Source organism: Mytilus californianus, unplaced genomic scaffold, assembly GCF_021869535.1.
Source record: "Mytilus californianus isolate M0D057914Y unplaced genomic scaffold, xbMytCali1.0.p SCAF_5, whole genome shotgun sequence".
Taxonomy (NCBI): domain Eukaryota; kingdom Metazoa; phylum Mollusca; class Bivalvia; order Mytilida; family Mytilidae; genus Mytilus; species Mytilus californianus.
Window position 1 is genome coordinate 118,503,814 of NW_026262701.1, and position 27,864 is coordinate 118,531,677.

Consider the following 27,864-nt stretch of genomic DNA (forward strand, 5'->3'; position numbering starts at 1 on the left):
ACATGTATAGTTCTAAAATTTCAAATTGACGAAAGTTAAGTAATTACATCAGAGACTGCGTAGAAATGCTTCCAAAATGAACAGTTATGTGCGATTTGAACTACAACTTTTCATTGATCACATTTGGTTCCAACTTTTTTAATTTTCTCATTCAAATTCTTTCCCAAATGATTCTCTGATCCCTAGACCAAGCAGTGTAGTGGCCAATGAGGGTCATACTCAATCGCTTGAAATCTGGCTTAGTGTAGCCAGGGAATCCCAACTGAATGCTGAGAGGAAGGTCTGTCTTACATTCATAGTCACTACAAAGGGCATTCATAAGTTTGTGAAATGGCTGTTCTGACTCACCGACATACATTTTACCACATTAACATAGTAGAAGGTACACAGTATGTGTAGTCTTGCAAGTAACTTTGCAAAATCTGATGTATTTCGTACCAGTGGAGTGAACTTTAAAAGTATAGATATTCAATTCAATATGTGCTTTCAAGTCGTCAGGCATCGTTTGTTCCCACAACCCTTGCAAGAGCCCGCTGACGAAGAACCTGGTTTAGAGGATAAATCATCTTTCACCTGCAAGTCTTTAAAGCTTTTGGGCTTACGGAAAGCAAATACGGGTGGCCCGGTGAAGATCTTGGATAATTTAGGATAATTTGCATTTCTTCCCAATTTTCGCGGATAAGGTTTTTTCAGAATAGTAAGTCAGCACAAACGGGACTCTTTTGTTCATCCTTTTCTCTTTATATTGTAAAAGTTCATCCCGGCTGATGTTGTTAGCACGAGAGAAACCTATATTATGTCTTTTCTTCTGTAGCCCAGATTTTTTATGTGACCGCGAAGTTTTTGTAATCGCTATTTCACAGTATCTTGGTGAAGCAAATCCGTTTTATTCGGATGGCCTCACAGTACGGAAGGCTCTTGGTGAAGTGTTTTGGATGACAACTCAGGGGAGAAAGATGCTGATGTTTTTATGTGGGCTTGCAATAAAGATCTGTAAATATGATTTCATCCTTCACTTGTTTAGCATAGTCACGGAATGTTATCTTAGAGGCAGAGAATTCATCAGTAAATTTTATTGAGGGATGGGCGTCGTTGGCATGTTGAATGAACAAATCAATTTCTTGTTCAGTATCATCCTACTTTATGTCAATATCGTCGATGAATCGGAACCAAGAGAAAGGTTGATAAAGAGAAGTAGTGGGAATTTGCTGTTCTAATTTGCCAATACGAATATTGACATAGGATGGAGCCCTATATATATTAATTCGTCTCAAATATAGGTATATACATCGTTTTCCTTCGGTTTATGACCAAACTGTTTTTCATCTTTCTCATAGAATTCATCAGGTACAAAAGTTCGTAGCTGGCTCATCCAAATTCTCTCATTTTTTGTTACGCCTCTATTATCTGAAAGGCGATGTTTTAAGAAGAATGTCCTGTCCTTAAGAATAAAATTCAAGCTTGTTAACTAAATGTCACTACCGATTTCATGCCTTTTTTAAATATTCAAACGATAATTTGACAATGTCCTTGACGACTCTGTTGTTGGTAACATTCATAACGTTACAATAATAGTAAGATAAATCCAACGTGTTCACATAGATCTGTTTAATTTCGGTTGATAAACCATTATAAAGTGTGCTTCTTTTGCCAACAAAGGTCTCGATGCCATCAACTTGGCCAATATCCTTCATCATAAAATCAGTGCACTCAAACATTCCTCCCTATTTTAAAGATAAGTCTGTACCTATCATTTCTTATACCTATACCAAACCAATTGCAACTAAAATGTTCAGTTACAAACACGTGTTGCAGGCTTTCAATATTGATGACTTCAGGTATAAACCTTCTGATTGCCCCTGTGCTAGTTCCCTATTCATATATAATCCGGCTGGCCACGTTGTTACCGGTTACCTTAATCCATCAATTGGAAACACAACTTCAAAATACTGATGAATTCAGTCGAGGATTATGCCAGGCAATAGGTTAAACGCGAGAAAGAAGACGTAGATACTCTTTCCGAATGGATTAAGGCTGTGAGGTCGTTGATACGAACAGAATTAAGAAATTGAATGGATCTATTAATACCCATGCTACATCAATCTTTAAAGACCCAAATGTTGCAAAACACTTGTCCTACCTCCATGACAAATATTTTTTTGTTGTTCCCGCAGATAAAACCCCAAACAACATCGTTTTGTGTGTAAATCACATTACATAAACTGCTTGATAGATGAATAAGGTATTGACAATTCACTTGGAAACTCAGCATATACCCCCACCACACTTACTAAAGAGGAAATCCTTGATAATCATAGGTCAGTTCTATGTTCCTTTTGAATTTCAACCAAAGATGAAGAACTGTATTGGATACCTAAACTGCATAAGTGTCCTTACAAACAACGATATATTGCTAGGTCTTCCAATTGCTCCACGAAACCTCTTTCTAAATTATTAACATCAATGTTATCAGCAAGCAAAGCCGGGCTTCAAATTTATTGTGAAACTACTTATTCTAGAGGTGGCGTGAATCAGATGTGGATACTAAAAAATTCCAAAGATCGTTTAGAGTACATACAATCTAAGACTCTTTCATCCTGCAATAGTATTAAAACATTTGACTTTTCTACACTTTACACAAGTATTCCCCATTCCAAACTAAAAGACAAATTGAAAGAGTTGGTCCTGCTTTGTTTCATAAAAACGTATGGCCAACGTAGATACAAGCATGTTGGTGTAGGGAGGGATAAATCCTACTTTGTAAAAAAATCACACTGATTCAAACAAAAATTTCTCTTAAACTGACATTATCACGATGCTTGATTTCTTGATTGACAACATATTTGTTACGTTTGGAGGACGTGTTTTTCAACAAACAATCGGCATTCCCATAGAAACAAACTGTGACCCTCATCTTGCCGATTTGTTTCTTTATTCATATGAGGCTGAAATCATACAGGAACTACTTAGGAAGAGAGAAAAGAAGTTAGAAATATCCTTAAAATTTACTTTCCGCTATATAGATGATGTTCTCTCACTGAATAATTCAAAATTTGGTGACTATGTTGAACGCATCTATCCCATCGAACTTGAGATAAAGGATACAACAGATACAGTTAAGTCTGCCTCATATCTTGACTTACATCTAGAAATTGACAATGAGGGTCGGTTGAATACAAAAGGTACGACAAAAGAGATGATTTCAGCTTCCTAATTGTGAACTTTCAATTTCTATGTAGCAACATTCCAGCAGCGCCTGCATATGGAGTATATATCTCCCAGTTGATACGATACTCCAGGGTTTGTATTTCCTATCATGATTTCCTTGATAGAGGGTTGCTGACAAGGAAGCTATTAAACCAAGAGTTCCAAGTGGTGAAGTTGAAATCATCCCTTTGTAAGTTTTACGGATCCCATCACGAGGTGGTTGACCGTTACGGAATATCCGTTTCACAGATGATAACGAATTTTTTCCTAATGTCGTAACTACAATCCTGTCACCTTTTCGCGAATGTGACCTACCGAATTAGACTTAGTACCGGGTTTGTACTAACATGAGCAACATGACGGGTGCAACATATGGAGCAGGATCTGCTTACCCTTCCGGAGCACCTGAGATCACTCCCAGTTTCGGTGGGGTTCGTATTGCTCAGTCTTTATTTTTTTTTGTTGTGTTTTGTGTACTATTGTGTTTCTGTTGGTCTTTTTCTTTTTTAGCCATGGCGTTATCAATTTATTTTCGACTTATGAATTTGAATGTCCCTCTGGAATCTTTCGCCTCTCTTTTGCTAGTCGTATTTATTTATTATGGTCGTTCATTTGATAAAACAGAAATACCTTAAATTAATAAATCATGGGAATAATAAATCGATAAACATTATGTGCACCTTATTAATTGACTTTTGTTATAGAAAACATCCAAGAAGAAAATTTCCGACATATCGGACCATCTGACGACAAAACAGCACAAACACACAAAATAATTAAATTCTTTTTATTTGTGTAACGATATCCAAATATAAATATACGAAAAAGACGATATGAAATAGTATTGACAGATATTTCGGCACAACAAATGGCCTTCATCAGTGTCAGTCCCTTTTAAAAATGTGATAAAACACTGAGATTATATGTGTATCCAAAAAAGATCACTCGCTCACTCGTGTGTTTTGTTCTATAATCCTGCACTTTATAAAATAATCGATATGAAACAGACGTGATATAGTTAGTTTACACCTCACACTCAAGTAGACGTGAACGGTTGTCATTGACATCTATATATTGGTGCAAGAATCACAATTCTAAATTTTTGTTAATTTCGTTGTCTCGGAATAAGCAATAAAGCTATAGATCACAACACACGTTCACCTGTTTGAATGAGTGAGCTTTTTTAACAATACCGTCAATACGATTTCATTTCATTTTGAACGTATTCTTTGATCTTTTGTCATTATCGTTTGGTTTTTATATTTTTCTGTTTGTGCTTTATGATATGAGTACCCAAATTGCACCCATTTTGAAAAAAAAGGAGCGGAAATCTTAGTTTTCTTAGAGACTAAATACTTTGTATTTTTATAATTTGCCATTTTGCACGTCTTTCAACATAGATAAATATATTTAGACTTCCACAAAAAAGTCAATTTCTTTTTAAATGAGCAATTGGAATATGTCATAGACATCTATTTCTTACAAAATGAATAGTCATCATAAACTGATGTCAAATTGTTCTAAACATGTAGAGATATAAAACGAAAGAATAGTTATCCGATTTTTACGGGTGTGAATTTAAGCGTGGTTGCAATTTAGGTACTCATCATTACAGAATCTTTGGTCGTTTGCAAGGTGGTTCAGACCCATTTTTCCTATGATCCAATATGAACTCAAAATTAAATTTGTGGTGTGTAATGCACTATTCGATTTGACCTACACCTTCATTTGTATATTTAGCTCTCAAGTTTACCATTTTCATTATTACCATCAAAACATTGAAAGAGGACAAAATAAAGAACTGAGAAAATATTCTTCTTTTAAGTATAGATTGTAGATTAAATGTAACGGACATATAGAACGCCACAACTGTCTTATGTGGTACTCTGACATTACGTTATTTGGTTTGATTTTTACTTGATGATAATTGTCTTTACATAATATGGTTTTTATATTACTTCATGATGTTTTGATATTACTCAATATGGTATAGTCATTGCTTAATGATATTCCTTATTACATGATATGGTTTTGATATATCTTAATATGGTTTTGTTATATCTTAATATGGTTTTGTAATAACTTAATATGATTTCAACATTATTAAATGTGATTGTGTTATTAAGCGATATGGTTTTAACATTACTTGATGTGCATGTGGGTTAATGTAATATAGTTGTTTCATTACATGGTGTTGATTTGTTATTTCATAATGATGATTTGGCAATTATTTATATGGCTTTAACATTACATAATAATGTTTTAAACTTTGATGATTTTACACTGCATGATGTGTTCGTTCTCGTATTTGATGTGGTTCTGTCATTCTTTGATGTGGTTATCACATTACTTTATGAGGTAAAACCACGTGACCATTTAGGAAAAACTAGTTCTAAAGTCGTTTTTTTTACGGTGCCTCGGATGAGTGTAGCTATCAATACAGTTAAAGTTCAAATAAAGTTAGAGTTACTGTTCAGAGGTATTTGATATGAAAAAAGGGACTTAGGGGCATGCGAACATTATGGGGAAACGGCAGACGAAAATGAGAAACTAAGTACTAAAATTACAATATTTCGTATATAAGGGTGATATCCCTCACCATGTGGTCCGCCTGTTTTTTATTCATAGCTCACAAATGGAAGCAGCATTATAGTAAAACATTTGTAAAGGGTTTCGGGGAACCCTGTGTCTTGCCAGTGATTGATGCTGTCAGTGTAAAACTGTAGAATAAATGATGACGGTAAAAAGTCCATTGATTTTTAAACAAAAATCCAACTTTTTCTTAAGATGCTTTTTCTTGATCTTGAAGATTAGCTTCTGTCCAACATGTCCATGTTTTATAACAATCCATGAAAGTTTACAAAATTATCGTGTCAACTAAGTTTAATTTGGTAAATGTTTACTGCCGAAAAACTTATATAAAAATAAGATGTTGTGGTATGCTGGATTGCCAATAAGACAAATGTCCACTTAGATACCACATGACGTAGAAGTTAAAGACTACAGGTTACCGTACGGCCTTCAAAAATGAGTAAAACCCATACCGCATAGTAAGCTATATAAGGCCCCGAAATAACAAAGTAAAACAATGCAAACGAGAAAACTCACTGCCTGATTAATGTACAAAACAATAAACGAAAAACATGTATAATATACAGCAACAAACGACACTGAAATACAGTTCCCTGACTTCGGACTTAGTTCATCTTTCAGTAAAATACTTAAAAATGAAGAAGAAAAAATTATTTTCAAAATGCTGATTCATTATTTGTCTTCACAGACTGAACCAAAATGTTGCCTACGCCACCACCGACGACAGAATATAGGATCGCTATGATTTGTGAACAAACGAGACACTTTCAATCAAATCACACTAAAGTTCGAGGGAAAAGAGCGGATCGGACTAAGGGACAAAGCACCAATTCATCAATCTTTTATTTTGATAAATTGTGTTCTCTGATAAATCTCACAATTTCTTGAAAAAAAAGCAATAATTTGGAATATCTATTTCACATATGACGACGGATATGTTTCAATTGTTGTAATCATTATCCCTTCCTCTTTAGCTCGAATGTGACCTACCGAATTTGTACTTACAAGAACAACACGACGGATGCCACACGTGAAACAGGATCTGCTTACCCTTCCAGAGCACCCGAGATCACCCACGATATTTGGTGGGTTTTGTATTGCTCAGTCTTACCGATCTTTTGAGTTAAGCAAATTGCAACTGATTTTTAAAATTTGTTCTTATGTTGTGCTGTTACACCACTGACCCAGGTTAGGGGATGGTTGAACGCTCACAAACATGTGAAATCCCGCCACATTCTTTATGTGCCTTTCCATAGTCAGGAGCCTGTAGTTCAGTGGTTTTCATTGGTTTAGTCTGCCATATTTGTTTTTCGTAATTTTGGTTGTTTTAAGTAATCCTTAAATTGTTTTACATTTTTGTGTACGGGCCTTTTATAGCCGACTATACGGTATGTTCAAGGACATATGGTTGCAATTAATTGCTTACTTCATTTGAACTTTGGTTGATAGTTGTCTCACTGGCAGTCATACCACATCTCCTAATTTTTATTAATATTTCTAAGTTGTGTTATGTAAACTGTTACATTGTTTGTATTTTTGGTTGTTTTTCGTTTTTTGTCATGGCATCGTCAGTTTGCATTCGACTTATGAGTTTTAATATCCCTTAGGTACCATTCGCATCTCTTTTGTAACACTGGAATAAATTTATCTTAACTATTGGTATGCAAATAATTTTGATAAAATAGCGGATGGAACCATTTGGCGGAGGACACTCATTTAGCGTTTGATTTTTTTGGCTTTAGTATACTTTTTTTCTCATTTTTGACTGCCGGTCACCCATAATGTAGGCATTCCCCTCATTCCCCTTTTCGAAGCCCGGGTAAAAGCCCTGTATCCGCGATAGAAAATTTAAACTCATGTCAAATATCTCTTAATCTGAATGAGACTCAAATTCGAAGTTTAGCTCGAACTCTTCCTCAAAATGTGACTCAAATTCAAAGTTGAGGTTGCATTGTAACTCGAACTCTACCTTTAAATGTGATTCAAACTCGAATGTCTGATTGAAATTCAATTCTATCCCGTACTTTATTAGTATAATGATGGCTTGACTTCTAAATCGAACTCGAAATTTAACGGGAACAGTAACCCGAATTGAAATTGACCTCGAACCTGGTGGAAAGCCACACTCATTCGATGCACATAAAACAAACGACTTGGAAATCGGTTTAAAAATAGAACTAATTTTACCTAAATGGTCACGTGGTTTAACTTCATCAAGAAATGTGATAACCACATCAAAGAATGACAGAACCACATCAAATACTGGAACGAACACATCATGCAGTGTAAAATCATCAAATTTTGAAACATTATTATGTTATGTTAAAGCCATATGAAGAATTGCCAAATCATCATTCGAAATAACAAAACCACATCATGTAATGAAACAACTCATTACGTTAACCCAAGTACACATCAATTAATGTTAAAACCACATTGCCTAATGACAAAATCACATTAAATAATGTTGAAATCATATTAAGTAATGACAAAACCATATTAGACAAAACCATTTCAAGTCAATACGAAACCACAGCATGTCATATCGAAATATCATTAAGTAATGACTATACCATATTGATTAATATCAAAACATCATTCAAGTAATGTCAAAACCATATTATGTAATGACAAAATATGATCAAGTAATAATAAAAGCTTATAACGTAATGTCAGAGTACCACATAAGATAGTTGTGGCTTTCCATACGGACAAGGCTGTACTTTTATACAACGTTGAATCAGTGTTGAATTTTTGAATTTCAGAAAATTAAAGACGAAAAGGAGAATATGGAGAAATTTTTAAAAACGAAACTCCGAGAAAAAGATTTTTCAGTGCAAGTAAGAAATGATAGTTCATTTGTTTCAGAAGCAACTAAGGTTATAGATCAAATGTCCTTCATGTAGAGTTGATGTAATTCTCCAAAGTGTTTTGAATTTGGTTGTCCATCGCGGAATATATGTAGGATGATTTACCACGCATAAATTTAGAAAATAATATTAACAAAAATACCGAACTCCAAAGTAAATTAAAAAAGGGGTAAGTACATAAAAACTGACAAAATCAAACGTTAGACTATATCAACAAATGAAACGAATGGAAGACAACTGTCATATTTCTGACTTGGTACAGGCATTTTCCGAAGAAAACGGTGAGTTAAACCTGGTTTTATAGCTATCAAAATCTCTCACTTGTTTATAGGTCTGTTAAATTACTAGCATTGGGTTTTTTGTTGATAGTAAATACAGTTTATTAGAATATCATGCCGTACTGGTATAGACTTTTCCGATAAAGTACGAATCAAGCAAAATATAAATACAAGGATAAACAAAATGAAAAAAAACACGTGTCTGATCACACATCTGGACCAACCTGTACTAGGAAAAAGTAAAACAACAAAAATACCGAACTCCAAGGATAATTCAAGACGGAAAGTCCCTTAACATTTGGCAAAATTAAAAGCTCAAACACATCAAACGAATGGAAAACAACTGTTATATTCCTGACTTGGTACAGGCATTTCCTTATGTTGAAAATGGCGGATTAAACCTGGTTTTAAAGCCAAACCTCTCACTTGTATGACAGTCGCAAATAAAATTACAAACCCCAAAAGCCAAAAAACGAATAGCTGGATTCAAATAATACCATGTCACTTAAAGATTCATTCTACTAAAAAGAACATAAGAACAAAAGCTCAAAGACAAATAAAGATACAAATGTAAAGTAAGTAGGAAGATAAACAACTTCAGCACCTATAATTTAAAACTCACTACCATTTTTTTTTTATTTTTGAAGTAGACACAGAATATTTATAAGCTCATGGTACTTACCGACGTACTATTTGAGAAAAAAAAACAAGACGTTCTCTGACAAAACCCTATCTAAATATTTTGTTTTGTTCAGACACCGAATGTAAATAATTGTGGATATAATATCGTTATCTTTTGTCATCGTTTAAATTAAACAATTATATATCATTATAGCTATATTCCTAACTGTAAAAGAGGGACGAAAGATACCAGAGGGACAGTCAAACTCATAGATCGAAAACAAACTGACAACGTCATGGCCAAAAATAAAAAGACAAACAGACAAATAATAGTACAGATGACACAACATAGAAAACTAAAGACTAAGCAACACGAACCCCACCAAAAACTGGGGATGATCTCAGTTGCTCCAGAAGGGTTAGCAGATCCTGCTCCACATGTGGCACCCGTGTAACAAGTTACATGAAATATATCAGCAAAGGCGTAGGTGATTTTGGTGCCTTCATTTTAAAAGAGAGGCGTTGATCAAATTTTAATTTTCTGTGTTTCATTTTATTTACGAATAATTTTTCTATCTGTTTTTTGTTCCTTTTTCGTCGATTCATGACTTGAAGTGATTGCTTGTAAAGTCTCTTTTTAATCTCTTAACAAATTAAGATTGTAATTCCAACAAAACATGTGTGCGATAAAAACGGCTTATAATTAGTTTTTCTAAAGAAACTACTTTCAGCCCCAAAAGACCCTATGAAGAAGCTGCAGGTGTTTCAGTAGTGGCATGTTTGACGTGATAAACATGTTTCGATTCATCAAAAATTTTTATTCAGTCTAGCTGTAGCGTTTAATGACTGATGGTTTAAAAGGTCAGATTGAAGTCAATTACCAATTACAATTCCGCTATTGCGTGATGCGTAATCTCTTGATTAAACTTATCAACATATTTTAACGAAGAAATACGACGGGCTTTATATAAGGAGCAGGGTTTGCTTTTTGAAGTTGTTAACCCTTCCAGAACAATTGATTTAACCCGGCCTTTTAATTGGTTGCATATTGCACAGTCTATGTAGTGTTTTTGTTGTCTTGTTTGAAATTGTCTTTTCGTTGTTTTTCGTTTTTGCCATGTGTATGTCGGTATCTCATTGACTTATGAGTTTTGAATATTCCTTTTAGTATCTTCTGCCTCCTCTTTTATAAACTAATGTGTCTGTATATTTCCGTAAAATTAAATGTTCATTTGAACAAATACTTATGTTGCAAAACATCTTTTGGTAGCACTCCACAGTTAGGAAATAAAATTAAATTGACCCACAAAATATTTTATCATCTTCTATTCCTGGCTTTCTAATAAATTAACCGAACTATTTGTGACTTACATGTGCATATCTATGTAATCAGTATCTTCCGTAAATTTAATTTCCTATAGTTAAAATGCCGAAACATGATTTCTTTTTTGTGTATCAATGGCAATATTCTGCATTTATTTACCATAAAATATTTCAAAAAGGGACATACAATGTCAAATGTTCTCCCTAAATTTAATTCAAAGTAGAATTTCAATCACTGAGAGTGATACCTTTTCTGAAACTATTGACATTAATATATGCAAAACCACACACCTAAACGTGGAGTGCTACCTCAGGTAAAGTTGACCTTGCCGAATTTGTGCTGAATTTGTGTTCTTTTTAAAAACTCATCAAAGAGAGGCGAAAGATACTAAAAGGACATTCAAAGATAACACGTGAATCGGAATCATGCCGTTTTTGTGGAAGAAAGGCATTTTCGAAATATTCGTTATATCAAAATATCTTTGATGTAGTGCTAAATCTTTGGTTACTGTATCAGAAATATGGACAGATAATCTAATTGTGACTATATCAGTGGAAGGTTTAGGAGTTTTTGTCGAGGAATGAAAAACATAAAAAAAAAATTGCTTGAAGACATTCATGTTTTGTTGTAGATAATGTCTGTCGTCAAGTAAGGGTATATCGATATTACAGTCTTTGTACAAGTGTTTGAAAATTTAATAGTCGTTCAATTTTCATCATTGAAGAGGATAACAATAGCAATAGCAATATCATAAATTGGTATTTATTTTTTCGATTTTGCGTTTCAACTATTAACCTCTTATTACTTAGCAACCCTTAATACCTCAAAAGTGTGATCCGTAAGATTTCCTTTAGGAGTTTCTGTTCCAGTAACGACAAAAGCATTTCTTATCTTAAGAAAGAAAAATGAGATATGAAATTAACAAGCTTACGTTTAAATCCTGTGCAGATGTGATAAGCCACCAATAGATGTAAAAATAAGGAGATGTGGTATAATTCCCAATAAGACAACTGTTCACCAGAGTTCAATAAGTGGATGTTAGCAATTATAAGCAACCATACAACATTTAGCAATGAGAAAAATCCATACCGTTTAGTCGGCTATAAAAGGCCCGACATGAAAAATGTGAAACAATTCCAACGAAAAAACTAACGGCCTAATTTATAACCAAAACAATTTACGAAAAACAAATATGACAGACATGAATCAACGGTAACCACTGAACTACAGACTCCTGACTTGGGACAGGTACATAAAGAATGTAGCGAGGTTTAACCTGTTTGTGATTGCTCAACCCCCCCCCCCCCCCTAACCCTTGACAGTGTTGTTACAACACTACATAAGAACAAATTAACTGTAAAAATTAGTTGCAAGATGCTTAACTCAAAAGATGGGTACTAGGCACAAAAACCTAAAACCATTAGACACAAAACACCGAAATAAGAGTACTCGCAGTTACTGAAAGCTTGTTAAAAGCCAATTATAACTAATAAATAAATTATGTTCGCCTAGACTACAGTATTAATCATTACACATTCAACGGATTTAGTGTTAAAACTTCATAAACAGTCTGATAAACACTTGACCTTGTGCAATGTCAAAATATAAGTAAACACTATCGACAGGATATAGGATCATGAGTTCTCTTAACTGTACATATATACTAAGTTATATTTTAATTTTTCAAAAACAAAATCAATATTAATTCCAATAAAAACAATATTTAAAGATTAACTACTGTGTTAAATTGATAACCTTTAAGAATATCTGTATTCAAAGGATCAATTAGTTTACATGGATCGTATCTAAATTTATGGACTTTATATACAACATTGACGTAAAAATTAGGATGTGAAACCCAGTTTTTTAATAAGAACTCTACAGGTAAAGTCAACCTTCCTGACCAAATGTTTGTATATTTGAAAGAATTTGGTAAAGGCTTAAATTAATTTGTGGTATTCAAATCCCTGACTGATTTACTTGATAGAGGGTTGCTGAACACAAGAAAGCTATTAAACCAAGAGTTACAAGTGGTTAAGTTGAAATTATCATTTCGAAACATTTAAGGGACGCCATCACTAGTTGGTGGACCTTTATGGGATATCTGTTTCACCACAATCCCGTCCTCTTTTCCCCGAATGTGACCTACCGAATTAGACTTATCACCCGGTTTGTACTTATATCAGACACACGAAGGATGCCACATGTGGAACAGGATCTGCTTACCCATCCGGAGCACCTGAGATCACCCCGCTTTTTGGCAGGGTCCGTGTTGCTCAGTCTTTAGTTTTCTATGTTGTGTTGTGTATGCTGTTGTTTGTCTTTTTGTCTTTTTCTTTTTTTTTTACATGGCGTTGTCAGTTTATTTTTGATTTATGAGTTTGAGTGTGCCTTTAGTATTTTTTGCCTCTCCTTAACAATTTATCAATTCACCTAAATCACGTTAATAGAAATCTAAAACGCAATTACAGACACAGGCAAAGCGAACACGTTATGAAATATTTAAACCGAAAGAAGGGACCAAAGGAACAATACCGTCCAAAATGGTAAAATTAACAATCGGGAACGACAAATCGTCTCTTTTGTCGAACATTTATGTATAGAGTTACCCGTGGGAAACTGAAATGTCCAAATCTGGAAAAGGACAATTATTGCTTATTTGAGGTAATTTCCTTTTCGTAAATTTCAGCCGTAAATCTTGATTATTTAAAGCGAAAATATCATCAAGGTAACGGTAAGGGTTTTTTTAATTTATCAATTAAATGTAATTTAGACGGATGTTGACTGAGTTTGGCAATAGATTGATATCAATGCAAGAACAAGCCTGTTATTAAGGGGAGCAATTGATGCCCATTAGAATAACTACAATCTGTCGATAAACTGTATTACCAAAACGTCCGAAGATGTTGTCAAGAAAAAAATTTAAAGCTTTAATCATCTCAGTTCTAGTAAGTATATCTAGCATATTTCACTTTTTCAGAAGAAGGCTTTATGGGGTTGCAACAAATAAATGTTCAACCATAAAATGTCCATTTAATTAAATAAGAGATTTTCTGTTTGATCAGATTGTGTGGAAGTGTAGTGTACAGAGTCGAAAATTCGTAACTGTCAACTGAATGCACCATCAAAAGCAAGTAATTTATCCGAAACATCTAAAGAGTTTTTGACAGTTCAATAATAGTTAATTCCATTATTTTCATGTGCGTTATTTCAAAACATCAAAACAAGTTCTTTAATAGCAGGAAGGGAACTAGTTATCTGCACAGAAAGATTAGTAGAAGAATACTTAGAAGAAGCTGAGATGAAACGAAATTTGAACAGGGTTTTGTGTAGTTTAGGAAGCTAATACATAGTAGGGACTTTCAAATTTTCAGAGGAGGCAATAAGCTGACCTGTGGTAGTGGCATGGTTATTTTCTATATGACTCTATATGGAGCGCACGCCCTTGAATGAAGTTGATTGTATAATTTCATTCTTAAACTTCCATGTAGTATTAACATCATACAACCACCACAGTGTTGGCTGCTTTGTCGCTCAGTACGAACACAAAACACTTTGCGAATACTTGAATTTTGTTTTGTTTTTTTTTTTTCTATCCTAAAAATTGCCGTATTACTGACTCTTTTATTTATTGCTTAATTATTTTCGAAATGTGATTTGCGAATATCAACAATATTCAGACATTTATTCAAACAGATTTCTTCCGTTTACACCAATTTTTACAATAGGATGAAAGAGCATCTTTAATGACCTGACGACACTCTTTCCAATTTATTTTCGATGGTAGACGATATTTTGGTCCTTTTTTCAGAAAGTTTATAACCTTTGAACGATGTTTAGGTCCCTTGTACCAGCATGGCCATAGGGATCATATCAAAACTTCGATGTACGTATATACGTATAAGAAATTATAGGTGGCTCTTTGTTACCAAAGTATGGAGGTGTAAAGTTTTGAACAGTAGAATCATTAAAAGACCTTAACAAATTAATACCTCTGTTAATGTATTTTATTTTTTATAAAAAAATAAAATTGTGATTTTCATGTTTACCAATTCGCAGGAACAGTCTATGGCGACAAAAAGCAGATATGATACGTGTACACTCATATTTTGGACGGAAAAACGATATTGAATCAAAGTATCGGCACTAAACACATTTATTTAAAAACCAGTTGTTGGCATGACACGGGTTATGTTCTTCTCATATATGTTATGATGGTATGATACTAAACCCCTAACGGGAAGGATTGTGCCTGATATTCATATGATGAAGACATAATCTTTCAATCAGTTTAATTGAAGTCTGGAGCTGGCATGTCAGTTAACTGCTAGTAGTCTGTTGTTATTTATGTATTATTGTCATTTTGTTTATTTTCTTTGGTTACATCTTCTGACATCAGACTCGGACTTCTCTTGAACTGAATTTTAATGTGCGTATTGTTATGCGTTTACTTTTCTACATTGGCTAGAGGTATAGGGGGAGGGTTGAGATCTCATAAACATGTTTAACCCCGCCGCATTTTTGCGCCTGTCCCAAGTCAGGAGCCTCTAGCCTTTGTTAGTCTTGTATTATTTTTAATTTTAGTTTCTTGTGTACAATTTGGAGTTTAGTATGGCGTTCATTATCACTGAACTAGTATATATATTTGTTTAGGGGCCAGCTGAAGGACGCCTCCGGGTGCGGGAATTTCTCGCTGCATTGAAGACCTGTTGGTGACCTTCTGCTGTTGTCTGTTCTATGGTCGGGTTGTTGTCTCTTTGACACATTCCCCATTTCCATTCTCAATTTTATTAGTTATAAATATTATGTAATTTTCTAATATGCATTTGACCTACTAGTAGTTTGCATAATAACTTATGTCTACCATTGTTTTGAAATATAGATAAACGATCATCAAGTGCAAAATTATATCGATGTTTATTTCGTTGATTGCGGTTAATGCGATTGCCATGCGACCTATGATTACGTTGTCTCTTATCAACAATAGTCAGGATATAAATAGAGACAGTTAAAGATATGTTCCCTTAGCCCATGATATTGTCATTAAGACAGAGGGAATACGCTGTCTGTCGTTTTATTCAAGACAGTTCGAAACTTTTACGGGAATCTTCAAATTGTTTAAAGATTCCAGTAAAAGAGAAAAAAAAACCAAAGGACCATTCAAACTAATAAGTCGAAATAAATTGACAACGCCAAAGCAAATAGAAGAAAAAGAAAAGAAAACAGTATACTAGTACAAAACACACCATAGAAAACTAAAGACTGATCAACATGAACCCCACGAAAAACCGGGATGATCTCAGGTGCTCCAGAAGGGTAAGCAGATCCTGTACATGTGGCATTCGTCGTGTTGCTCATGTAAGTACAAACTTGGTGATAAGTCTAATTCGATAAGACACATTCGGGGATCAGGAGAGCGGAATTGTGGTAACGACGATGGAACATATCCATTGTCATCTGTGAAACAAATATTCCGTAACGGTCAACCAACTCGTGAGGCATTCCGTAAAATTTTTGAAGGGATGATTTCAACTTCAACACTTGGATCTCTTGATTCAATATGTTCCTTGTTAGGAGCAACCCTCTATCAAGGAAATCATGATAGAAAAAGCAAGCCCTGGAATATCGTATCAACTGGGAAATATATACTCCATATGCAGGCGCTGCTGGAATGTTGCTACATAGAAATTGAAAGTTCACAATTGGGAAGCTGAAATCATCTCTTTTGTCGTAAAATTTTGTCCTCAACCAACCTTCATTGTTAATTTCTAGATGTAAGTCAAGATATGAGACATACTTAACTGTATCTTTGGTATCCTTAATTTCAAGTTCGATTGGATAAATGCGTTCAACATAGTCACCAAACTTTGAATTATTTAGTTAGAGCACATAATCTATATAGCTGAAAGTGAATGCAAAGGATAACGCTAGCTTCTCTTCATTCTTCCTACGAAGCTTCTGTATGAATTCAGCGTCATATGAATTAAGAACAAGTCGGCAAGAAGAGGAGCACAGTTGGTTCACATGGGAAAGCGTATTGTTTGTTGAATGAAACGTTCTCCAAATGTAAAACATATGTTGTCAATCAACGACAATTGATAATGTCAGGTAAATGGTAGAAAAGTCAAATCTTTTAAGCTATTGCAAGACGACAGAGATTTAAATTTTATATACTCTAAAAAATCTTTGGAAATTTTTAGTATCCGCATCGGATTCACACCGCCCACTAGAATATCGATTTGTCCTTTCTAGACAAGATACTTGTATCTACATTGGCCATTCTTTTTTATGTAACAAAGCAAGACCACCTCTTTCAATTTGTTTTTCGGTTTAGAATAAGGCATATTTGTGTAAAGTGTCTAAAAATTAATGTTTTAATACTATTGCAGGATGAAAGAGTTTTAGATTGAATGTACTCTAACAGATCTTTGGAATTTGTTAGTATCAACATCTGATGCACGCCGCCTCTAAAATAGGTAGTTTCACAATAAATTTGTTGCCCGGCTTAGATTGCTGATAAAATTGATGTTAATAATTTAGAAAGAAGTTTCGTGGAGAACTTAGAAGACCCAGCAATATAACGTTGTTTGTAAGGACGCTTATGTAATTTATGTATCCATTACAATTAAGGAAGATAGAGATCTTTTATCTTTGGTTCGAATTCCAAAGGAACATAGAACCGACCTATAAGTTCCAGGATTTCCCCTTTGGTAAGTGTCGTGGTGGTATATGTTGAGTTTCCAAGTGAATTGTCAATACCTAATTCATTTATCAAGCAGTTTATGTAATGTGATTTACACACAAAAATGATGTTGTATGTGGTTTTATCTTCGGGAACAACAACATATTTGTCATGGAGGTACGACTGGTGCTTTGCAACTTTTGGGTCTTTAAAGATTGATGAAGTATGTGTATTCATAGACACATTCAGTTTTTTTTAATTCTGATTTGTATTAACAACCTCACAGCCAAAATCCATTCAGAAAGATTATCTACGTCTACTTTCTCGAGTCTAACCCATTGCCTGGCATAATCAATCAGTATTTTGAAGTTGTGTTTTGATTGATGGATTAAGGCTCACGATATTTCGGACCTTTCGATAACACATTTCGCAGAGAAGTGTTACTAACAATGTTTAGGTCACCAGTAATAATGTGGCCAGTCGGATTATATATGAATGGGAAACTAGAACTGGTGCAACCAGGAGATATAGACTTGAAGTCGTCATTGTTGAGATCCTGCAACACTGTTGCAAGATCCATTCTCCTTATCATCTTTTTCAATGCGAACTGGTTTGAAAAGTCTGTGACGTTGAACTGTTTTGGATTAAACGACAACAGACATCGTATCCCCTCTGTCTTAAAGACAAATGAAAATCAAATTGTGTGTGGGCCTCGGTTGTCGAGAGGTCTAAGTAGTCGAACTACAGTATCACTAGCCTGTCAACACTGAGGTTGTAATTCCGAATCAGGCACGTGGCAGGTGCGTTCGACTCTTATCTAAATTGACTAAGATTGTCAATTTTTCTGCCGAAGGGCGAAGGTTCTCTCCGGGCACTCCGGCATCCTCCACAAATAAAAAATGACCGCCATGAAATAGCGCAAAAGTACTGAAAGTGGTGTTAAACACCAATCAATCAATCAATCAAAATGTGCATGTGAACTTCGTGGTTGTTTCTGGGCGGTTTGAAGTGGTTGGAATTTTACAAATTAAATATAGGGTTTGTGTTTTTCTAAATGTTGGTAAATTAAACTTTTGAATTCTTTAGATCGACGGAAGCGGTATAGATGTTTTTGTGTTCGTTTGAAAAAAGCACGTCAATTTTGCCCTTCATATTGAATTCCACATCTCGGTTTTGTTCATGTTACTAGATATATGAGGCTTTGGGTTTTTCAAGTAATGTCCTATGAAAAGGAGATAGAAAAAGTTTTTCTGTTCACCAAACAGTATTATCTGAAAATAATTTGGAACAGGTTTTGTCCTTTTCTGGCATTGCACGGGCATATTTGTTGATATCCACGTGCATTTTTTGTTGAATAATCTAGCTGTAGAGGCATTGACTCCTTTCCACAATTTTGAAGCGTGCTTAATTTTGAAGGTGAATTTCGATTAGCGGCAGTTGAGTTAATATTAAGAATTTGTTTTTTTTAGGCAAGTGGATATTCGAAGTGTGGAAAGGTTAAATGTCTTTATTGTATTTACAAATCTAACGATTTCTGGAATACTCTGTCGGTATTCGCCAAAAAGATAGCAAAAGTATTTACCATTTAGGTCATGCAAATCTGAGTGTCTTTATATTATTGCAAATACTGCTCTCTTATCATTCATTTTGATTAAATGCTCAGACGGGTCGGTTCAACAAAAGAATGTTACTATTTCACAACGCCAATGAATACTACATGTATCTTTTCATTTACAGAAAGTAACTTATTCATATGGAATGGGATCAGATAATCCGATCACTTCAGTATATTTCTATAAGAAAGATAATGATACGGACTGTTTTCGGAGAACCAATCCAAAGAAGGTATATATATCATATATATGTAAATTTCTTTTTTGACAAATGAGCAAAATTTGACGGAAATGCAGTAAAATATTGGTTAATTGAACTAGTGCTTGCATTTTTCAAATAGATTTCACATTCATTATTCAAATTTTATATTTTCAATGTTGTACAGAATAGTATATTATCTATACATGTTGCCTTATTGTCAAAGTATATCCAGTTTAATAGTAAAATGTATATTTTGCATAATATAAGTTAAAACTTATCCTTATTAAATGGAATAACATCTTTTTATTTTCAGACCTCACTATTTTTGCCCGAAACATTTCAAGAGGAAATTTTACGTATTTATTCAAAAAATAAAAAAACAATCTCCCTTTTGAAGGAAGAAACAACTAAATGTTTCAGAAGGGTTAAGTTAGATTCGGTACACAAGGCAGACATCGAATCATCACCCGGAATAGTTACTAGGCGCAGAAGGGAAACACGGTAACTATAAACGGCCAAACGAAAATTCACGTTAAGACAAGTTGAGGATGAGTAAAACATGATTTTTTTTCTTAGTATTAATCAGTATGCTCATTCACATTACATATTTCAGCTTTGAATGTTAACTATTTGTTTAACACAAAAATGTATTTATTTATTTGTGATTTTAATATGCTTTGTGACTTATTTGAGGTAGCACTACAGTCTTATAATGATTTTTAGTGACATGTTTTTTTGTCACATTATTTTAAAGTAATTATCCATTTGAATGTTTTGTAAAAATCCCAGAGTCATCATTATGTCATTATAATTATATAATTAAATTATTTACATAAAAGCACATTACAAATACTGTATAGAAAAAATCATATGGGAGGAGCTAATTTTTCAATCATCTGTTGATACCAAGTGTCCAGCTGCTAATCACTGACCACAAGATAGATAATGTGGTATAATTTTACAACATGTTTGTTGCAATTAAATCTAATTTCTGTAACTATGGAGGTAAACAAAGAAAATATAAAAGAAAAACAAGGTAGAGGGAAAAAATCTAAATTAAAAACATATAAAGATAAATATAAATGTATAAGAGTAGCTTTAAAAGCCTCTGACAAATGTTCTTACTAAGGCAAAAAAGAATCTGTATCTGAATCTGACACCAGCAACAGTGACATTCACAACAATCCTTATTCTAGACAAACCACCTGGATAATAGTGAAATTTGTTTTTATCTTGAACTAGAGGTTACTGTTCTGTTTTGTAGAGGCCAGTAGGAAGTATGAAAATATCTTTTATTATACATTTTGAAGTTTCTGTGTCCTAGTTAATTTCACAGTACCATATATTTCTTTTTAAATATAAATGATAATTAGTATTTTATAGTGAGTATGGTGAGAATGATGTGAAATGTTGATTGTATGCAGCTGGTCACTCTTGATATTCTCTTACCTTAGACTGTCTAGACAGGGGAGGAGTTTTGACCATATTTAGTTACTATATTACAGATGTTGGTCAAACCTGTTACGTCAAACTCCCGCCAAATGCTAAATTAGAGTTGTTAAGGGATGCAAAATTTACAGTTTAAGTGTATAAAAGACACAAACTGTGTGGTTCTTTTGATGAAATAATGGTGTCAAAACACTCCTAGGGTGTTCCCAGAGGAATGTGTATATTTATGTTGCATTTAAGGGGTTTAAAGATTATTTTTAGTTTTTAGGTGATTGTTCAAAACATTGTTTCATGGGAATTGTTATCACAAAACAAAAATAGAATCTTTATGGGTAACCCATTCATTTGGTTTGGCTTTGATATATGTGATGAAAGGGTGTATTTTCTACAAACGGTGTCCTAGTTTATGGATAATTTGTTTCTGAATGAATTTATAGGTCTCCAAAGATGAAAAGTGAAATGAGGTTTGGCACCCAGCAGTTAAATCAATATATCTCCTAATTGGAGGCACATATCAAAAATCTGAGACATGGTTTTGTAGCTTGTGTATGGTCAATTAAAGGAATGAAAACAAATTTTTACTACCATTTGAACTGAATGTGCTATTTTCATCAAAGTTCGGAGAGCAATTTTTTTGGCAGTTAATGATCTATATATCTTTAATTAATCATACTTACAAAAAATTATCTAAAGACTAATATTTCAGCTTTAAATTGAGTTAAACATATTAAAAATTCATGGAGAAGTTTTTGAGAAATTAATCTATAAAGACTGTTGGTTGAAGTCAAGAAAGTCTGACTGTATTGCTAGCTTAATACCATTAGTCTTGTAACAAGACTGTGCTATTTGAATAATAATTGTGATGGTAATTACTTTATGTACTGACTGACTACATATTTAACTATAACTGTAATCTGTCTGAATAGTTTTAACAAAAATTATTTTTATACATTATGATTTCTCATTCTTTCAAACTTGTAAAATATAAGGTAAAAGCAAATCGGCTTACCGTAGAAGAAAAGGAGACTTACTAAAAAATCTATTTTTACGATTGTAGTAAGTAGTTTTATATTTATTGGAAGTGAAGTATCTTGTTTTAATATTTTAGAGACATTTCATACGTTAACGTCCATATTTTAAATTATATGATCAGGGTCAGATATTTTATTCCTGTTTGTTACTTGCGATAGTTGTGTTGTGATATTTAACTCATTTTGTATCCATTTTAAATTGACTGTGGTTCATTGATTTATTTGATAATTCTTATGTGCATTGTAGGAGTTCAGTAGATATCTTTTAGTTGTTGTAATTTGAATTTGTCATTACTGATATTTATTAAAAATGAAAACATATGTAATATGTTATATTATTTTAAATAGAAACAAAACGGTTCATTTAAGAATTAAAAGATATATGCTATTGAGGTCACTTGTTCTCTTCCATGATAAAGTTAAGCTACATAATCTACGGATTTGAACTCACATGGGTATTTCATGTCATGAAGGATCCGCAACCCTTCAGGAGCACCTGATAACCCTCCCGGGTTTTTTGGTGACGTTCGTGTTGCTCAGTTTTTAGTTTTCTATGTTGTATACTGTTGCTAGTCTTCTGGTCGTTTTTCGATTTTTTCCATAATGTTGTCAGTTTGACTTATGAGTTTGAATATTTCTTTAATATCTTCCGCCTCCCTTTTAAAGACATTTATCAAGAATAAACTCATGACAGATACCAGGATTACAGTTTTCTTTGCTAGACGCACGTTTTGTCCTAAAACGACTCATCAATGACGATCGAATCAACAAAGTTTAAAATGCAAAATTTTGAAAATGCCGAAGCACAGGCCACGGGGCTAATTGAAACCCTGAAATTGATAATGCACTAGAAGGCTTTGCCCCAGTGATAATAGACAATGCTCGTGCATGTGACGCGTGTCTTTGAAACGCTTGGAAACAAACGTTTGGGAAGCCACATTAATTTTATAACAGAAAACATGAAACTATATGAAGAGAACTGCTTAAACGAAAATGCAATTTAACGCATGGTATGATCTGTTGGGCACAACATATGTTCTTGCAACTTTAGGCGTAATGCAAGAATATATTTTTTTAACTGAAAATCTATAACACAAATGAATCATTAAAGTCAAAAACGTACCGAATTTCTGGCTGATGGGTGAATGATAATCTCGATAGCAAATAGCTGCACTGATCTTGTATGTTCCAGAACCGAGAAAAGACAACGGCTCGGCTAATAAAATGAAAAGGGAGATGATAATACAACACTACAAATAAGGAGATGTGGTGTGATTGCAAATGGTACAACCATACGTTACAGTCCAAACGTATGACGTGGATTCAAGCAACTAGCAAGTAAAGCAAAAGTTAGATGAACCTAGTATGAAAGAAAATTGATTTTATTTTTAATGTACTTTATTCATTATGATATCAAATGGGTGTAACGGGGTATTATCTTGGTCAATCACAACCAACGATGATATAAGGGTTCGTTACTTTTAATACATAATATTTATACCCAAAAACATATAATAACAAATAATTTTTTAAAACAAATTGTTCAGAGAACAATTGAAAGTCTTTCCACCCAAAATAGACATTTCTAGACAGGAAAATATTCAATTCTGGTTTAAAATGTCAATTCTGGTGTCAAATAATAGCTTAATTTATGCTGATCACAAAACGATATGGTCTTAACACCCAGTCTACCATAAAACCATGCAAAGCAGTCCACAAAGGGGGTCATCAGATTTAATTGAAACTTTGTGTGCTTAAACAACATTATGAAAGAAGTCCATAAAACAAATATTTCAGCTGGTTCCCATGCCTTTCAGTTAGAAGATGCTGTAATGTACCGGGAACCAGTTTCCCCATGTTGGAGGCAGTATTTTTCTATGAAAATGACCAATTTCAACACCCTGAAACTTATGAATGCAAAAAACAACGAGATAAAGAATGATAATTTATTGAATAATCAAGTGTTGAAGCTTTAGTAACTCATCAGTACTTGAATTAACAAGAAACAGTTTGTGGATTATTCCAATGGAGATCATCCATTAAAAAAATATTTTCAGAAAATCCTAAAAAGTATATATTTTTTAAATTATCTAGTCTTTGGTCCATTAAAAATATAAAGATAACTTCCCATGTTTTATTAATTGGAATCCTTAATTATGCATTTCAGCTAGTAAACTTGTTGGGGTCTCATTGAAGATCATTCTAGAATTCAACTCTAAAAATGCCTAAATTTACATTTTCTCTCAATAAATCAATGAATTTAAGAAAGGTATTCTGTAGATAATTTTGGAAATGTAAGTTTTTCTTTTTTAAAAGCACTATAACATTTTACAAAATAAGTCAAAGTATCGATGACCATAGTTCAATTACAATTTATGATGCCATAAATATTGAATTTCTATGGTACAACGGGAGATAATCCAGTAAATATGCATTTATAAAAATCTTAAAATCACATTTTTTAAACTTACAAGCTCTCTGTCCATTAAAATATAAACATATCTCTATCTGGTTATTTTAAGTGACAATGTTAAAAACGCATTTTAGCATATACGATTGGTTGACTCTTGTTGAAGTACTTTCTAGTATCCTTGAATAATGTCCAAATTTACAATTTCTCTTACAGAATCAATGAATTTTAAATATCAATCTGTAGATAATTTTGGAAATGTATATATATAAATTTTACTTTTTTAAAAGCATTATTGTACTTAACAATGTAAGTTAAACTAAAAATGAAGATAATACAATTACAATAAATGAAGCCATAAATATTGATATTCTATTGTACAAAGGGAGATAATTCAGTAAAAAATGCATTTTCTAAAATCTTTAAAAAGTATCTATTTTTTCTTCAAATTAAGCATTCTGCTCTTGATACATCATAAGTGTTTCGATATTTCTTTTCTTTTCATAAAGTAAAATATAAAACAAAGCCACCAATTACCAAGGTGTAATAAGAGAATGTTTAGTCCAAAAAAACTAATTGTGATTTTTTTCTATGAGATTCTGTTGAAAAATGTCAAAATTTTCAATTTCTGAAAAAAATAAAAAAATCAATCTGTATATCCATGTTGTTTTAAAGTGTATTTTTTTTTAAAAGAGCAATAATCTAACAAGGTGTAGATATATAACAAATTACAGTCACCATAACATTGATTTTTATATAACCAAGGGGATAATACAAAGAAATCTAATTATAAAAACAGGCTTCTAAAATAATTTGTGCTGTCATATTTTTACTAGAGTCAACTCGTCAAAATTAAACTCATCTCATGTATTTAACTGTTTTTTTTCTACGAAATAATTGTCAATCTATTTTTTCTTGCTTTTTAAAGTTTCTATCTATAGATTGTAGTTTTCAAGATACTAGGCAAAAATGCAAAAAATTGTATCTTCATTAATTAAATATTTATTTTCATTTTACGTATTTTTCTGATAAATGGGCATATAGTTCTTTATACAGTTAACAAGTAGTTATAGTCTGGGGTTAAAATTTGTTACACATCAATTACTTTGGAAAACCTTCATACAATTTTATAAAACTTTGGCAGAAGTTTTTTTATGATTAAGAGATAATGTCTGAAGCAAACTTTTGAAAATATATTTTTTTCATTTCAGTATTTTTCTGAAAGATGGACTTAGTTTTTTACAGTTTACATTTACAGACAATCTAGGATTGAATTTTTTTGTCATGATAAATTTGTAAACCTTCATGGATTGTTATGAAACTTGGACAGACGTTAATCTTCAAGATCAAGATATAGCATCTAAATTCAATTTAGTATTTACTGATAAAATGAACTCACTTTTTAGGTCAACATTATACTGTTACACTGACAGCAACAATCAAGGGCAAGACACAAGAATCTGAGAAAACCCTTAGGAATTTTGTATTGTAAAGTATCTATCTATTGCAGAGTTTAAAATAATAGGCAAAAATTATGTCATTTAAGGGCAAAAACTCCAACACAAGCTCGTCTGACAGTTTTGACGTAAATAGATGGTAGGGAAATCTCAACATTTTAAAAATTTCTGCCCCTGTCAGATTTTCTCTATCTATAGCAGTTTTCAAGATAATAGACAAAATTTGCATTTTACCCCGTAAGTTCTATTTTTAGCCTTGACGGCCATGCTGATTGGAAAAAAGGAGGTGGTCATTGCAAACAAATATCTAAAACTCTTTACCCAAATGGTGATTGCGGCCAAATCTGATTAAATTTAGCCCAATAGTTTCAAAGGAGAAGATTTTTGTAAAACTTAACGGACGACCACAACGGACGACTGACGCCAATTGATGGGAAATGCTCGCACTGGCCCTTTGTTCTTAAATTGTACTTTGAAAATAATTTCAGAGACTGTATTTTTATAGCTGGGCAATCTGTTCCATTAGATAAAAAGCTGATGTTTACAAAAATAACTAGGGTAAACTTATCAATTCTTTAAATATAATACTTATTCAAAAAGGTTACCTATTCAACACTGTAATTAAATCTTCGAATATTGTTTTTATTCGTGTAAATATTGATTTTGTGATTTTGTTATCAGTAAATAAAAACCATACTAAATATTACACATATGTACTTTCACGGTACTACAATCTGTCGATACTCATAGTTTGGCATTTCACAAGGTCATCTTTTTCTCTGACTGTTAATGACGTCTTTACACTTAATCCATTGGATGTTGGATGTGTACTGATTGATATTTTAGTCTTAGATACATGATTTTTTCATTAGTTGCTATTGGCATTGAACTAGCTGTCAGTAACGACGAGTACTCTCAGATCTGTACTTAGTGTTTTACTACCAAATTGTGATGCAACAGATGCATGTCATGATACATTCACAAATAATTCTGATATATAAACACATACTTAGTACTTCAATGAAGTCTGAATCATGTCCTACATCTGCCTCATCAATTGTTTCCACTTTATTAGAATTGTGCATCAATTCATTTGTTTTCTTTAAAGTAAAGTTTCCAAATAAGCTTCTGATCTAATTTGATGATAACCATTCTTTTGGTGGAAACATTTTATATGGAGTCGTTTTAGGGCGATCGTAAATGCCTTCATAACGAGGTCTTTTTCAATTTTTTTTTCTCCTTGCTCAAAAAAGCATACAATATAAAAATAAAAAGATGTGGTATTATAATAACGTCTCTTACAATTTTGGGGAAATTTTACAACTTTCTTGGACCTTTTCAAAACCCAGCTTTTATTTATCAAATCTTCATGGTTTTCTTAGTTTATTTTGGGAAATCTAACAAGCTGACTTTTATATCTACAATGTATGCCGAAACTTTCTGATCGAAGCTTTCAAAGTATATTTCTGTAAATTTAAAAATTTTTGCAATATGAATAACACAACAGATTTTCAATGTTACCTGAAATTTTTGTACAAGGCTCATTTTCAAATTTGACCAGTTGTCTGTAGAAAGCTACTGCATAAATTTTATCCAAATTAGATAAAGATTAATTATGCTAGAAAGTTTACAATCCGGACCAATGCTCGGACGGACAGACGAACGAACAGCATTTATATATTCCCGGCCGCAATGTGATGCTGAGGGGGACAACATGAACAGATATGGGGTATATATCAAGGAGACAATATTTCATCTTAGAAGTTAACTAACCATAAATGTACACCCAGAGGTCGCCACACGATCTGCAATAAACAGGAAAAACCCACACCATGTAGTTGGCCCTATATGGCACAGACTGTGACATGATCTAAGTTACATTTCATTTTTTGTACAATATTCAATATAATTTAAATTTGATTTAATTGATCTCACATTTTTGACAGTCACCATGAATATGCAATAATAATATAACGCACATTACGTTCTGAATTCACAGTATTTCAAATTTTTCTGCATAAAGTCAGAATTCTACCAAATTGTCTTTGAATTTAATTACAACTAGGTAGAACCGTTTAAATGAGTTACAAGTCTAGGGATGTCAACTCGGTGAGGATTTACTAATCGA

General features: G+C 33.0%; 1 protein-coding gene across 3 annotated transcripts in view; it reads left to right on the plus strand.

Annotated features, from left to right (window-relative positions):
• The window catches only part of LOC127700850 (deoxynucleoside triphosphate triphosphohydrolase SAMHD1-like), a 148,294-nt gene extending 126,035 nt beyond the window's left edge, over window positions 1-22,259 (plus strand). For 2 of the 3 annotated variants that reach the window (XM_052204543.1, XM_052204544.1), the window contains 3 exons: window positions 8,565-8,639; window positions 19,312-19,419; window positions 19,703-22,259. In XM_052204543.1, coding sequence (XP_052060503.1) covers window positions 8,565-8,639; window positions 19,312-19,419; window positions 19,703-19,894 — 375 coding nt within the window. In that variant the 3' untranslated portion in view covers window positions 19,895-22,259. The remainder of the gene's footprint in view (window positions 1-8,564; window positions 8,640-19,311; window positions 19,420-19,702) is intronic. The other variant, XM_052204545.1, reaches the window with a different exon arrangement.
• The last annotated feature ends 5,605 nt before the right edge of the window (window positions 22,260-27,864 follow it).